Here is a 17,111-nt window from a genome sequence, read left to right on the forward strand (position 1 = left end):
ATATAGTAGGAATTCCCTGTCCTTAGGTGGTATATATATATGTGGTTACTTATTGTGAATAGGCCCTAGGGAGGGGGTAACGTTCTGGCTGGGTTAGAGAGGCTCTGTTGAGCGGGTTCTATCTGATCCAACAACCCAAGCAGAACACGCGCCTTCTTTATGTGTTGCAAAACACACCCTACCCAGTTCCAGCCGTCTTCTTCAAACAGATAGTTCAGGAACTCCTCAACTTAATCTGGCAGGGAGGGGGGACACCTAGGATAGCGTTGAACAAGCTATAGAGAGGAGTCTACGACGGTGGTCTCGCGGTCCACGACGCCAGGCTATACTACTGGGCATCACTGCTTATGTTTATCAATGAATGGATATTTACTGGAAGAGAGGAACCAGCCTATCGAATGGATAGGGAGGCTATGCCTAATGGGAATCACGAGGCCCTGCTTTATGCCCAGAGGATCCCACAGGCTCTTACGGCCCATACAGCGACGGTAATGCAGTGCTGGTTTGCAGCTAACAAATATTTAGGGTGGCATCGCCGTCTGACAGCGATGACGCCACTGTGGGTGGCTGACCTGCTGAGGGAGGTGGCCGGCTTGGTGGACTTTGCAGGATGGAGAGCCTTAGGTATTGATCATCTGGGCGACATATGGAGGGGGAACAGCAGCACTACCTTTTGAGGACATACAAACCGAATTTCAGCTTACGCCTGCCCAGGCCTTTCCCTATGTGCGGCTTACGCACGCACTACACAGACATATAGACATGCCTGAATAATCCCCCCTAGAGGACCGTTTGCTAGCGGATCCCATACTAGACTAGGCGATTTCGACAATATATAAAAAATTAATTTGCAACACGCCAGATCTCCTGACAGACTGACTTGGGCACTCTTGAAGATGAAGAGTGGACCTATGCGTTACAAGGGCCTAGAGAAATAGCGACCAGGTCTAGATTTAGGCTGATACAGCTTAGAATTCAGCACCGCTCATACTACCCCCGCACATTACTATACAAATGGGGCAAAGTACAGTCAGCACACTGCATAAGAGGATGCCAAGCTGAGGGATCATTCCTCCATATACTTTGGGAATGCCCAGTGGTCGCGCGCTATTGGCAGGAAGTGGTGGCGACAATGTCCAGGGTAACGGGAGTAGAGATACCTCTGGAGGCCAAGGGTCTCCTACTGATGATCAAGGGAGAGGAAGATTGGCCTAGTCATACTAGAATCTGGCTTGCCCCCGCCGCTGGAGTGGCAAAGCGTAACATAGCGCGTAGGTGGGGGTCATGCATCTCCCCAACTGTGACTGAATGGGAGACTGATCTTGACTGGTGCTACCAAACGGAAAAGGTTATATATGATAGCAGGGGATGTAAGAAAAAATGTGACAGAATATGGTCCCCCTGGGAGACATATAGAAACATTGGGGAGATTTTGCCAGTATGAGAGTCAGGGGGAACAGGCGAGACTTGTGAATAAAGGCGAGCCAGACTCTTAGACTGTTTGATTAGACCAATGTTAATGACGCGATAACCTGACAGAACTGGGTTGTACTTTCAATGTTGTGCTGGCGAAGATGAAACTTTATAGGTAGCAATTTATCAAAACGGTCAATTGTGTGTGCTTGTAATGCAATGTATGAGATATCATGAGCCTGTTTAACAAAAAGATGTTTTAAAAAAAAGTTACTAAAAGCTAGCCAATGGCAGCACATAAGTTAATGAACAAGTTACTTACCTTCGGTAACGATATATCTGTAAGAAACATTAGTTAGCTAGATTCCTTACCTTAGAATATCCCCAGGCGTCAGGCTGGATCCGGAAAGATTTTTCATCAGCAATACCCTTGCGCGTCGGTAGGCGTCGTCTGCGACTCCGTGTCCGTCGTCGGTGTCGTGATCGCTGGGATGACGTTGTCGGAGTACTTAGACGCCGCCCTCGCGTGCTGACGTCAGTTCTGTACATAGCTTTCGGCGCCAGGAATGCACAGCCATGCAAGAAACCGACACTGGTGCCATGAAACTAGGGCCCTGAAAGGGATGACCTTAACCCTAGATATCGGTTCACAGAACGGGGAGGATGGGTGGGGTGGTAAGGAATCTAACTAACTAATGTTTCTTACAGATATATTGTTTCCGAAGGTAAGTAACTTGTTCATCTGAAAGAGACACGTTAGTTAGATTCCTTACCTTAGAATAGATACCCCAGCAATACCAACCCCGGTGGTGGGTCTGCGAACCAAGATCACACCAGGAAGTCCTGGAGAATGGAACGGCCGAAGAAGCCGTCTCTCCGGACTTGGCTGTCCAGGCAGTAATGCTTGGCAAACGTGTGCAGCGAGGCCCACATTGCTGCCTGACAAATGTCCTGCAGAGGGACTCCCCGTCCCAGGGCAGTAGTAGCCGCTGTGGCCCGAGTGGAATGGGCCCTCAGCCCCATAGGAGGATCCTTCTTAGCCAAGGAATAACAGGCCTTAATGCACAAAACGACCCACCGAGAGATGGATTGCTTGTGCACTGCCCACCCCTTCTTAACGCCCACGTAGCCAACAAAGAGTTGGTCGTCCACCCGGAACTGTTTTGTGCGGTCCAGATAGAAGGAGAGCACACCTTTTGGGTCCAGACGGTGGAGCCTCACTTCTTCTTTCGAGGGATGCGGAGGCAGAAAGAAGGTGGGCAAGGTAATGGACTGCCCGATGTGAAATACAGTAACCACCTTAGGAAGAAAAGAAGGACGAGTCCTCAGAACAACCATGTCCGGATGGACAGAAAGGAAAGGAGGTTTAGATGAATGGGCCTGGAGCTCACTCACTCTTCTGGCAGAGGTGATGGCAACCAGGAAAGCAGTCTTGAGAGTCAGAAGACGAAGAGGACAGTTATGAAGTGGCTCAAAGGGAGCGCACATCAGGTAAGTTACCACCAGATTCAAGTCCCACTGAGGCATCACAAAGGGGACAGGAGGAAACATGTGAGTAATGCCTTTTAAGAATCTATTTACAACAGGGGACTTGAAAAGAGAAGGCTGATCAGGAAGCCTTAAGAAGGCAGAAACAGCTGAAAGATATCCCTTGATGGTGCCCAGAGCAGAGCCCTGCTGGGCCAGGGAAAGAAGAAAGAGGAGAACCTTAGAAAGAGGGGCGGAAAGGGGATCCACAGCCTTTGCTGTGCACCATGCCACAAATTTGTTCCACCTGCAGGCGTATACCGTTTTAGTGGCGGGACGCCTGGCTGCCAGAATGACATCACAGACTTCAGGAGGCTACAGAAGTCAAATGGCATCAACTGCCGCCGCTCAATCTCCACGCATGGAGGTGGAGGCTGGACAGGTTCGGGTGGAGGACCGTCACCTGCTGCTGTGACAGAAGGTCCTCCTGAAGAGGCAGTCGAATCGGGGGATCGATTGACAGACTGAGCAGCTCGGGGTACCAGTATCTTCGTGCCCAATTCGGAGCCACAAGGATGACTTGGGCCCGGTCGCGCCTGATCTTCTTCAGCACTCTGGGCAGAAGTGGTATAGGCGAAAAGGCGTATAACAGACCGCAACTCCACTCGCGACAAAAAGCGTCTCCGAGCGAGTGCTGCCTTGGAAATTCCAACGCGCATAACTGATGACATTGCGCGTTTTCTTCGGTGGCGAATAGATCTAACCAAGGATCTCCCCATTGCCGAAAGAGGCCTTGCGCCACGTCCGAGTTCAGACGCCATTCGTGATCCATCATGCACCGGCGGCTGAGTTTGTCCGCCCTGGCGTTCAGAGAGCCTGCAAGGTGTTGAACCACCAGGGTGATGCCCTGATGTTCCAGCCATGTCCAGAGGCGCAAAGCCTCCTGACAAAGGATCCACGACCCCACCCCGCCCTGTTTGTTGCAATACCACATGGCGGTGGTGTTGTCCGTGAACACCTGCACTACACTTCCCCGGACAGAGGGAAGGAATGCCTTCAGTGCAAGCCGGATCGCCCGCAGCTCCAACAGGTTGATATGGAGCCGGGACTCCGCCGGAGACCAGAGGCCTCTGATCTCCGCCTCTCCCATGTGGCCCCCCATCCCAGGAGGGACGCTCCGGTTGGGGTAGGGAGAGGGATCAGCCACTGACCCAATCCCGGTCCGTGAGCCACCACTGCAACTGTCTTGCAGTGCCCTCCGAGATCAGGACGTGGTCAGACAGGTTGCCCTGATGTTGCGCCCACCGGAACTTCAGGTCCCACTGCAGAGCCCACATCCGCCACCTGGCGTGATGTACCAGCAGGATGCAGGAGGCCATCAGACCCGCAGCCGTAAGGTCAACCTGACCGAAACTCGGGATAAAGGTTGAAAGATCGGAATCAGAGCCTGAATATCCCGAACCCGCTGTTCGGGAGAATAGACCCAAAACTGCGCCGAGTCCAGAACCGCTCCGATGAAGAGGAGCTGCTGGGAGGGACACAGACGTGACTTCGGCACGTTCATGGAGAACCCCAGCGAATGCAGGAGGTCGGCCGTAGTCTGGAGGTGGGAGACGACTGTCCGGAGGGAGCCCGCCTTCAACAACCAGTCGTCTATGAGGGTGCTCTGGACATCCCCTAAAAAGTTCGTGGACCTCAGCCAGGCGAGACGGCGAATCGCCACCATCGTTGAAATCGCTCTACCCAGCGAGTCCGTGGTGTCAAGTCCACAACGAATGGAGTACCGTGCTGCATCACGCCCCTCAGCAAGAGCCTGGGCGAGCCGTGTCCTGGCCTCCTCCGGACACTGAGGCAGCACGTCTGCCACCGTATCCCACAGAGAGTGGGTGTAACGGTCCAAAAGGCACGCGGTATTAATAGACCGCAACCCCAGACTGAGGGAGGAGAACAGTTTCTTGCCAAACTGCTCCAACCTTTTAGATTCCCGATCCAGAGTTGCGGACGGGAAGACAGTTTGGGACGTTGAGGCCTGGATGACCAGACTCTCAGGGGTGGGGTGTACGGACAGAAAGCTGGGGTCGCCCGGAGCTGGGCGGTGGTGCCGGGCCATGTTCCGATCCACAGGAGAGATTGTGGAGGGCTTGGACCAAGTGCCCATCTAAACGTCGGTGAGGGCCTCATTGAACTGCAGTAGAGGCTCCGAAGAGCTTACCGGCGGTTGAAGCACCTCAGTGAGGAGGTTAGTCCTCACGGTCGCTGCAGGGAGTTTCAGGTGTAAGGCCTGGGCCGCCCAGCGCAGCACCACAGGATAAGTCGCACCCTCCTTCGTAGCCATGGAAGGAGGAGAGATGAAACCAGTGTCAGGCGAAGTGTCTAGACCACTGGCATCCCCCAGCTCGTCTGCCCAGTCCTGACTTAACTGGCACTGCTGTGCCAGAGGGTCCTCAGACCCCTCCCAGTCCTCCCCTTCATCCATCTCCTGGTAAACAGGCTGAAAGGACGGAGCCGGGTCATAGATGAAATGCTCACCCATCGACGCCGGAGACGGCGCCGAGCGGTGCCGCTCCGAAGCCGGACCCGGACCGGGGCTGAAACTAGGGACGGCGTCGTCCGAGGACAGCGCCGGGAGCGACACCATGGGGGTCGGCGCCGGCGGAGGAGTCGTGAGGTCAACCGGCGTGAACCGGGATCCAGGCCTGGATCCCACGGGGACCTGCGGTGTCGGGACCGAAGTTGACGACGGCGCCGGGGCCGAAGCCGCCGGCTCGCTAGGACCCCCAGTCCGACATGCGGGGCCCGGAGGCGTGCCGGCAGGCCTCGACGGCGGAGCAAGACTCCTCATGGCCACGAGGAAGTCTCGGATCTCGCCCGGAGTCACATGAGGCCCAGGGACCGGAGAGTATGGGGCCGGATGCGACTCCTGCGGCTCCGGTGGAGCCGCACGGGTGGTGCCACCCGAACCCTCGGCCGAGTCGCGCTACCGGCGAGGGGAGTCAGAAGAGCGATGTCGCTTCTTCGACTTTTTACTATGCCTCGACTTACCTGAATGCGAGGACTTGGATCCCGATGAGCGGTGATGACTTCGGCTCCGCGACCGGTCCCTCGACCTTCACCTCGACCGGGACCTCGAGCGGCGCACGACTTGTCATCGTGGTCGGCCCCAAGGCAGTAGAGACACCGATGGTGGGGGTTCGTAACCGACATCAGTCGGTGACAGACGTCACACAGCTTGAACCCGGGCATCCCTATCAGCACCAGGAGTTGAAGTCAACTCGAAAAAGATAGACAAAAATGGCCAAAAAGTTAGTCAAAAAATGACTAAGGGTATGCTCTTCCCTGGATCTGCGCTTTCTGGCGCGGAAAAAAAGAAGAACTGACGTCAGTGCGCGAGGTTGGCGTCTAAGTACTCTGACGACCTCATCCCGGCGATCATGACGCCGACGACGGACGCGGAGCCGCAGACGACGCCTACCGATGCGCAAGGGTATTCCTTACGAAAAATCTTTCCGGATCCAGCCTGACGCCTGGGGATATGCTAAGGTAAGGAATCTAACTAACGTGTTTCTTTCAGATAGAGGAATACGGTCTTATGGCACAAGCAACCTTTCTTTTGAGGAAATACACAGTAACACTCAAGGTCTAAACCTGCAGTTTGCAAGAGAGGGCCATTCTGCTAAACAATCATCAGTATGAATGCTCTGTTTTCAGTGGTCATAGTACCGTATTACCAAAATTAACCTGGCTAACCTTGCAATAAAAAAGAAAAACTCACATGAATCCTAAAGGGTCAGCCATTTTAATCACACTGTCAAGTTTCAATTCATCTAAAAAATGTAATAAGTTGTGACAGTGCAAATTAGATATTTATAGTCTGGCTTGACAGCTTTAGCTGCCATCCAGTGCTCACATAATCACCAAAAAAGTGTTAAGGAAAGTAGTGCAGAGAAGGATTTTTGGCTCCACCACTTTTTGATCATCTTATTGACAGGAATTTGATTGGGCACCATTTGTAATAGCCAGCATATGAATTTCTATTTATCATAACTGATACAGACATTGCTAACACAGACAATGTGTCAAAATACAAAACAAAAACAACTAGAAACACTAAGGCCATATCTATTGATGGGTTAGGCCAGGTATATTCAGTAGTCAGCAACACTCTTGATTTCAAAACTAGTCTCTCCACTATTTTAGAGAGTTTCTATGCTAAGGTCCTGATTACAAGTCAAGCAGAGAGGTATTCCTAAGTGGGATACCGTGATGGCTGATCACAATTAGCCCGGTGTTCCCACATTCAAATTTCCCAGGTGTGGGAACACCAGACCCAATTTTACCAGAAAAATCGCTGCAGCCACTAAGCAAAATCTCCTGCTCCACTCCAACTATTTTCTCCAGAAATGTGAGAGCATCCAATGCGTCCTCCATTAGAACTAATTTTCCCCCTCACTCCCATACTCTCTCAAGCCCTCTCCCTCCAGCCCCCTACAGAAGAGTTCCCATTTACCAACTGCTTTGAGCAGGAGGTAAATGAGAGCAGCAAACCCCACAGAATTGGGGATTCTGTGCGGTTTTTAGCTGTTAAATCAAGGTGCGCACATTTAATCTTCATTCTGTGGGGGTTAACTCTTAATAAGAGTAAATGTGAGGAAATACCGGTAATTCCATCCACTAGGAAGGTCCCCGCATATGTTTACTCCTAACTTGTAGTCAGGCCCTAAGTGTCAAATAATATTTTAGCTCCAGTAAAAATATAATCAGTTCAGCACAGTAGAGAAAATAATTGGTGGTATTCCAATGATCTATAGAAATAGCATTAACAGAGGAGTTGCCTCGAAAAACTTTGGCGTAAGTCCAGCATGGATGATGTAGATCAGCAAGTAAAAATCATTAATTTGCGTATGAAAAAGCATTTGTTCTCATTTCCCACAATTATTACACGATGGGTGTACTGATGCAGTAAGGTTTTCCACTCAGGAACTTTTAAAAAGGATATATTCAGTCCCTCAAGAAAGTACCATACTTCCTGATTCAATAACTTTGTGACAAGTCTTTATTTTCAACAAAAATTATAGAATTAAGGGCAAAAATCCCAGCTGAAGAAGAAAGTCCACTTGCTGAATTACCTAATCATCTAGTACTCCATAACAGGGATTTAGAAATTTCTATCTCAACTCTTCAAAAGATGGAAGACAATTACGCCATCAGTCTTCAAGACTGTTCTCCTAACTAAGGAGATTATGAATTTAATTAAAGCATTCTTGCAACAGGGGTCTTATCCTGCATTTCAGGCCGGGCCAAGATATCTCGGCAGCCTCATGAAATAAATAAAACAGAAATTTCTATCTTGACTCTTAAAAAGATGGGAGACAAAAAGTAGGTTCAATTAAACTATCAGGCTACAAGACTGATCTACTGGTCAAGGAGATAAATAACTTAATAAAAACATTTTTGTAAGAGATCCTATCCTGCTTTTGAGGCCGGGCCAAGGTTTCTTAGAAGCCTCACGTAGTAAAAAAAAAATATATATATATATATATGTATATATTACCTTTCTCTGGTTTTCAGTCAGGCTTTTGCCCTTGCTGAGAGGCTGAATGACCTGTGCTTGCCAAAATATAAATGTTGTTACCATGGTCATTTGGGGGGTTTATTTTTATTTGACCAATTTGCTGCCCGAGAAGCAGCAGTCCAGAGGCTGACATGAGAAAGGTTGGAGTCAATTGTGGGGGGTAAGAGGAAGATCTTTCAAGCGGTTTCTCTCTCTCGCTCTTTTTTAATCGGATCAAGTATAATGCGTCCAGATCTGCCATTTCTACTCCCCTGCTAGGGATCTCATTAGTGGAGTGCCCTAGGGCTCTGATGTCTCGCCCCTGCTGTTTAATATCTATGATTCCATTTGCATTCCTCTTAACAGCCAATGGTGTTTGATATCAAACGCATGCAGATGAAGTGCAGACCTTCGTTGACTTACATGCAAAAATCCCCACAGCTTGAATCAGGACATCTTGCGTGGGAGAGATCAGTGAGATAAGGGAGATATCAGCGCGATAAAACAAGGAACTCTGTCTTAATATCAGCAGGACAGAAATTTTACTTTCAGACTCAAAGTTTTGGTCTCATGAGCTTGGTGACATGCAGAGACCAGCTTGTTTTGTTAAAATATGTGGTGTTGTACTCAATGCATCAATATACTTTAACAAGGATGACACTTTGTTGGTAACTAAGATCACACAATATGATTATCATGTATCAAAAGTATCATCTATGCTAAAAACCTAATTTAATTTAATAATTCAGGTGGATTTTGTCTAGACGGCTGTCCATATCTGCTGAATATAATCTAGTATAAACTCAATAAACTATGCAAAATAGTGCCAACGTAATAGTGTGTGCCTCAACAAATCAGAATCCTTTTTCTGGGCATAAAAAGTCTCTAAGTTGCTTATTAACGAGATGATTAATTTCAGAGTGTTGGTTCTCATATGGAACGCTGTTCAGGGCGACAATCCTCTATGTCGGAAAATTTATTTTTTAACAGGATGGGAGTTGCGCTCTGCTTCCAACTCTAAACTGGTTCTTACTAAACAGAAAATTTGGTGGAACATTGTGAAGTGTGCAGGAATTGGCCAATGTAATGCTTTACCTCCCAAATTTTGTAAGACTTCAATCTTAACTTCTTTGAAGCCATCACTGAAAGATTATGTTTGGGAACAAATTTCTTAATCTGCTGTTCATGACCTTTAATAAACTTGAATCTGCATTTGGCTTTATTTCATGATGTATTGTCCTGCTGTGACTTAATTTTGTTCATTGCTTATTAATTTTTTCTTGTTTCACGTATGCCCTGTGAAGCTGATTTTCGGCATACATGTGCTACCTTAGTGAAATTAAAAATTATTAGTCGGAAGGGGCTATGCATGGTGGAACCCTATGTCAAATGTGAACTGTCTGAAGAAAGAGGTAGCAAAGGGTTTAACATTTTGAATTCTGTGTCAATCATAAGTAGGGGACTCACAATGCTTTAATCTGAGGTACTGTCTTACACAGATCTTCATTTCACAAGGGGATAGAAAGGTCTTGTTTTTATTGTGTATATTTGTGATATGATGTTTAGAATAAAGTTGTATATAAATGCAAGTATGCCTTCTTTTTAAAAGTAAAAACACAACCAATTGTTCACACGTTGTGGCGGTCAATCATGGGGATCGGTGGGTGGGATCAGCCTGCCAGCAGTCACTACAAAAAACAAGATAATGAATGGAGCACTTGAATTAATCTTAGTCACTACAAAAACAAGATGATGCATAGAGCACTTGAATTAATCGCAGCCACTGGTGATTGCTCAGGCTGCATTCCAGTGCATTGTGTTTGTTTGCCCACAATGCCATTTAGACAGCAGCCCGTCTTAGGCAAATCTGTATGGACCCTGCTCCCCATAGGAACTGCCAATCCAAAACTGCTAGTAAAAGCCCTCTCCAGAAGAGAACACAAAGCAACTTCAGACCAGTTTAGCCTAATTTGGGCCTCTTCAAGTTGGTACAACTTGAGTCCTATGACACAGTAAGCACAGGACCCACATCTAGGCATATCAGTCGCATGTAGGGTGTTAACTAAAACAACAAAGACAGTGATGTATGGAATGACTGAATTAATCACAACACCATTGGCAATCGCTTGGGCCGAATTCCAGTCCATAAATGTTCACCTCCATGCCACTGTAGACAGATCACAGCTAAGATCAATTCAAGCATTCCACCCATCACTTTTTTGCATTCCTCGTTGTGAGTTTTAGGGTTATCCATCAAGTGGGCACAAAACAAGGGTGGGGAGCTGAACAGAATTTTACCAAATATCGGTAGAAGCAACAGCTTTACTCAGAACTTTTTCTTGTTGTTTGGTGTATATTCAGTCAGATGTTTTGGGGAAATTAAGGCTCATAAATTAGTGATATCTGGACTGAGACTCACGCGGTACTGCAAGTTAAAAAAGTAATAGAGTGTTCTGATTTGCATTTATTCTCGGTCAGCCGCTTCGGTCCCAGAGGACCACCTCGGTCACTTGGGACCGAGCGATCTGTTTGGCTTGCCGCAATGTCAACAGAGGCATCCATCAGAGCCAGAAGTCATATTAGGTAAAATTATGCATACCTCTGTCTGCGATGGGCATGCATGGCACAGGCAGGCGCATTGTGCCAGGTATAAAAAGCGCACTCTCCCAGGACAGCACATCAATGAATGGTGCTCCTGCCATTCAAACTGCTGCTTTGCCTTTTCATGTACAGGCATCAGAAGCATGTTGAGTAATCGGGCAGAGATCGCCCTAATCCAACTGGCGAATGCAGTGTGTGACAGTACCCTCTTCCAAGGGGAAACTTGAGGGCTCCATGAGACGTTTAAATAGCCTGCCGCCTCAGAGAGCTTACTGACTGTGCCATTTCCCACGTAGTGCACAATTAGTGTGCCTCCTGATGGACTACTTGCCCCAGTATTGACTTCTGTAATGTGAGTGCGCTGCAAAGGGAGTCCCCTTATCTACATGGATCCATACTCCCATGCAGACAAAGGAATGCCCAACTAAAAACACAATGCTGCAAAATGTGCATTGGTGCGATCCATATTGCAGAAAGAGAAGGAGTGTCTGTAACCCCATCTATAAAAACAAGGTGCGGTAGTGCAAAAACAGCACACAAATGCCCATTGAGCCCCGGGTCACTTTCTGTAATCCTACTCTATATGCATTTCTTTGCAGGCTTTTGTGTTTTTCATGGAGGGTAACTTGATATAGGCAGTCAATGAAATTGATACTTATACTATGTCAACAGATCTAGAAACCTTTGAGAGAACATTCCAGTATGTGCTAATATAGATGGTTATGGTCAGACTAAGGACTAGGATGACCCTTAAAAAGTACAGTCCAGCAGAACCCCCCTTCTATGTTTTCTGTAGCAGACATATTTAATGTGATTCAGTGTGATTCCAGAGTTAATTCTTCCGTCCTTGCACAAGAATTTGTTGGGATTAGTACAATGACTTTTATGCCTTCAAGAGTACAATTTAAAGGAGGCAAAATCACAACCTCGATCGCCCTCCCCCAATCAAGAGACTGCAGAAAAGAAAAAGATTTAATGGGCTTGAAAAATCTGTTCTCAGTAGGGCAGATTACATCGAAAGGGGTAAAGTATCAATAATAAGTTTACACTGGGGCATATTGTTTTTTCAGTCAAGGCTCCATGGTCAAGTGGCCCAGAATGTGTTCTTATATAATAGGTAGTCAAGCAAATTTGCAAGGAACTAAGCTGAAGAGAGCCTGGGAGTCCAATAGCACATCAGTAGACATCTCAGAGAGATAAAACAACACTCATTTTTATGAATTATGTTGTATATTTTATTAATGAGATATCCACGTGTCACTACAGGTTTGAGCCTATTCAAACACTTATAAGATTTGAACTAAATAGGTGAGTTGCTAACTGCCTTTAAAAGCAAGGTACAGCCAACAGGCGCGGTGCGTCCATTGGGGCGTGGGGGCGTTGCCCCCCCGCGCACCCGCCCGCGCCCGCAGCTCCCTCGGTGTCTCTGAACTTAGTTTACTTAAGTTCAGAGATGCCGAGGGTGGGGAGAACTGACAATGCATATCAGTCAGCATGACGTCGGACCGTGGGCGGTCCGGCGTCATGTTGACTGACATGCATTGTCAGACAAGCCAGGGAAAGGCAGCACTGCAGCACAAGTGCGCATGAGTGGGCATGGAGAGTAATTTTTAGCCCGTGCCCAGTCATGCGTACTTGTGTTTTTACTGCCTTGCGCATGCCCATTAGGAGCCCCTCGGTCTCCTAATGGGCAGGCGGCGGGCGTAGCGTAAGCTGTGCCTTCAGCCAATCCTGGCGCTGCAGCAGCGCCAGGATTGGCTGAGGGGTTGCCACTCCAGTGCTGACGTGGTGTTCCGGTTTGAAGGGGGCAGAGGCGCCAATGCGGACCAGGAGCAGAGGCGGTCAGGTAAGTTTTCCTTTTAATTTTCATTGTATTCTCCCGGGCGACCCCCCCCGCGTGACCCCCCCCCCCTCGCGACTGCTCACACGTTCCTTTGCTTATTCTCCCGTGCGACCCCCCCCACCCCCGCGCGTGAGCCCACCCCCCGCGACTGCTCACACGTTCGTTTACTTCCTTTGCAATCATTTTACGTCCCGCCACTTTCAAATGTCACCAGCCGCCCCTGACAGCCAAACCTTCTCAATGGGGATACAGTAGTGTTTGGAGACTTAAACAGGAAAATAGATAAGGCAAATAAACAGCTCATTACAAGGTTATTGTGACTGCTTGCCACCAATCCTCATGCAATGATTTGTTTGAAACTGAAGTTAATCGTGACCTCTTTTTAGTAGGCCTAGGCGAAATTTGCATTATGCCGGCATAATTAGTGTAATTTAGTGTTATGCTTGTTATGTCAAATTCACAAAATTACGTAATTACACCACCATGTATTTCATACAGTTTGTGGTAAAAAATTTGTATTGAATGCGCTGTTAACAAACACACATGCACAACATGAATGACAGAGTGGGAACAGCTGTTGTTCTTCTGTGCTTTTGCAAAATGCGCAACATCATGTTCAAAGTGGACACCAGGACACATTTTGTACAAAATACAGCACCAAATGCATTATGTCAGCAGTGGAAGGATACAACTCATTCAACCAAAACTTTGAGAAATCGAAATTTAAATGCTCCTGGGCAGGACAAACAAAAGAATATGGAGGAGAGCCACTGAATCAAGAGTAGAGACCTCAAATCGACAACAATGTCATTCAATCATGAGCAAATGATTGACCCAAAGCTCTCACTAAGTATCTATTAAGTATTGGAAACAATAGGTCTAGAAAGACTGCTGTCACCAAGAACTACAAAGGCTGTTAAGCTGACCTAAGCCAATGTGAGTTAAAAATGTTTCAAATGTGCAATAAAAGATCATTAATGCACATTTGACTTCTTGAGGGAAAAACCCGATAGGTGATCAACAATTCTTGGCCATTAAAATATAACTACATATTTCAAACCTTTTCCTTGCTCTTCCTCATATCCTTTTAGACTGTGCCTTGATGAAACTGTAGCAACCCTATCATTTTCTGCACTGATAGCCCTTTGTATTTCTTCAACTTCTGGGTTTCTGGACACTACTACTTCCTCTGCCGGCTCAAATTCCTCCTCTTCATCTTCGAAATCGTCATCATATGCCTAAGAAACATTCAAATGTTTAATAACTTGTAAATGTGCTTAAAGGAACAAATAGAAAAACAGTTGAATTGAAGATGGTTAAGATATTATGATAGCATTTCATGAATGAATGAGTAAGCAGTGTTGTCTTACACATACAATAAATGGAAGAGATATACCAATGCAGATATTTTAACTTATACTGGGTAAAGGCATTTCTCTGTTGTATATCATCAAGTACTGGTGAAAGTTCTGTCACATCAAGTTACAGAGATAAACATTATGTACTTTAGCAACTTGAATAGCTGAAATATAGCAGCTCATAATTAAGGATATTAAAACACTGCAATCTGTGAAAGAAACAAAATACGGAGAAATAATATATTTTATCAAAGTAAATAAATCCTGTCTTTCCAATTTTACAAAGATGCATGAAAGTTAATCATCTGTAACATTTACAATCTCTTTCACCTCCCACTTCTGAATTGATATCTTGAAAAGAATATCAATGCATTTATAAAAACCTTTTTAAAAGATGAAGTCTAAGTAAACATTGATGTGCATTTAGAAAAAGTTCTCATGTCTCAAATGTTATGAAATGCTGATGTCAATGGGTTGTATTAGAGCTGGAGAGTCAGAAAAGGCTCTATTATTATCCATAGCAAGCAAATACATTGGTAACTCACCATCAATAATACATTGTGTTATTAAGGATGTTGTCCCATAATGCTGATTCTTAATGGTGAGTTTGGAGCATTAGAGTGGCATAATGAATTTGGCATGTTATAATATTTGAGACTTCCAGTAACTTTTTAAAACTGCACCTTATCATTAGCATTTCCCTACTGCTGAGACTATTTTTAGATTGTTACGGTCAGCACTTAGCACCCTTTGAAAAGTTGTTTTCTTTCATTGATTTATTCTTTTTTCTTTTCTCTTCTTTTTTGTGTGAGCAATAGTCAGAAAGTGTGTAATGTGAATTTGTAAATCCCCCAATACATTATTTTATTTGTTAGTGCTAAGGTGCATGTCAAGGCATTTGTTCGTCCTGGTACTACGCATGTCTTGGTGGTGGGAAGCGATTCTTTAGCACAATGCATTTAGCACATTGCATTAATGGCTCATACAGACCAATAGCACTGAACAATATAGCTTCATAAAGGTTTTATTTTAGTTCTATGCATCGGAAGGTCAAATATGCATTAATTTATATGAATGAGGATGTTTATTGTTGCCTAATGTTGTGTTTTATTAACATAAGGTAGTGCATACTGGCCTTTCTCTTTAATCCACCTGTAATGATTTGACAGAGTCTAAATATTAATCTGCAATGGCTTTTTTGGAACAGATCATGTCATGTTTACCCTAAACTGACTGGACATGGCAACATCATTTATGAATCAAGATGGGTTTTATAATGTTTTATCTAGAAAAAGCCAGCACCAAAATTGACCATTTTTAAGGTGTGCAACATTTCAAATGCTGAATTTGATGTTGACTCTTCAGTTCACTATGCCCTGAAAGGTGTAGGAGGAGCCTATGTTACAAATATGATCCAAAACTGCATTTTCAATATAGTCTCTTACAGCACATTTTATTACAAGAATGCTCTCTACACTTAACATTTGTAAACATATTTATTCCAGAAGCCTAATCAAATTAAAGCCCCAAAAAAGGGCTCACAATTTCCCAAGGTAACTGCAATCTAACTGTAACTATGGGCCACATGTATGCATTTTTGTAGTCGGAAACAGCCGATCGACCCACTTCGGACCCGAAAAATGCTTTCACATATGCTCAAAACACAAATTGCGATTCAGTAACATGTTATGAAATCGCAATTTGTGTTTGGAATTTGGATTTGGAAGGAGCCTGTTCATGCAGTCCCTTCCAAATACTGAATCTGAACGAGATGTGTGAATGTTTTGCAACCGAATTAAGGTCCCAAAACATTCATATTTTAACGACTCCTTTAAGGAGGTGGTAATCAATTCACAGGGACCCCTTCCCCTTTGAGAATGGAACACAAGTTTCTGAAAAGTTTCATTTTTTCTTTTTAAACGCATCCCCCGTTTGCATAAAAAAAAAACTAGCTTTATGAAAAAGCAATCAGAGACATGCTGGTGTGCTGATCTCAATAGGTCAACATCCCTATGATAGCTATGATTCCTAATGGATCGCAAATTGCGATCTACCACATTAATGTGCATGAGATAGGTCTATTTGCGAAATCGGTATTCCTAATGTTAGTATAACTGGGCCCAAGTTAGCACAAGGCCAGGGCTTAATATATAAATATAAAGTATTACTATTCAAGAGTATCTCCTTGCAGCAGAGAAGTGCCGGCACTCTCCATTTATATAGTTTTATTTTGCTGATAGCTTATATAACATGTATTTTTAAAGCGCACATTTGGGTAGAAGGGTATCTTGGTGCTGAATAACATGTTTATTGTTACCGAATTCTATGGTACTCATTTCATTCTTTACACACTGTTGATGGCTACAGAAAAGTTATTTCACAAAACAAAACCGACCGTGGGATAATAAACAAAATCCCCCAAAAAGTGTATAAAGAATAAGAAGTCGACAAAGTGTGAAAGAGTGGTGCCTTGGGACTCAATATTGAATTTGAGCACAAACTCGGATTGTCTGCTCTAAGATATATATAACACCATTAGGGTATCAATCAATCAATACATTCTCTTAAGTTGATTATTAAAAGTAATCATAAAAGAACAGTGATCACATAAAATGTAGAACAGACATCAGATAAATAAGTATAACAATTACAGATAATAATATCAAAAATTCACAGAATTACGCCAACATATTTGAAAAAATGCTCCCACAGAAACAAATACGGCAGTTTCTGCTACCATACAAAGGTTGTGAAATGCAGCTCTAAACTGACAAAAGCCCAAGGTTTTTAAAATAGGTAATAAAAATCTGCATCTAAAAGGTTCATAATGTGTACAGAATAGGGTGAAGTGCATCACTGTCTGAAGGAAGGTACCATC

General features: G+C 45.3%; 1 protein-coding gene across 3 annotated transcripts in view; it reads right to left on the bottom strand.

Moving 5' to 3' along the window:
• DYNC2I1 (dynein 2 intermediate chain 1) overlaps nucleotides 1–17,111 on the bottom strand; it is a 510,705-nt gene that overhangs the window by 271,890 nt on the left and 221,704 nt on the right. For all 3 annotated transcript variants that reach the window (XM_085631946.1, XM_085631948.1, XM_085631947.1), the window contains one exon: nucleotides 13,936–14,113. In XM_085631946.1, coding sequence (XP_085488072.1) covers nucleotides 13,936–14,113 — 178 coding nt within the window. The remainder of the gene's footprint in view (nucleotides 1–13,935; nucleotides 14,114–17,111) is intronic.

The sequence above is a fragment of the Triturus cristatus genome, chromosome 10, assembly GCF_964204655.1.
Source record: "Triturus cristatus chromosome 10, aTriCri1.1, whole genome shotgun sequence".
Classification (NCBI taxonomy): Eukaryota; Metazoa; Chordata; class Amphibia; order Caudata; family Salamandridae; genus Triturus; species Triturus cristatus.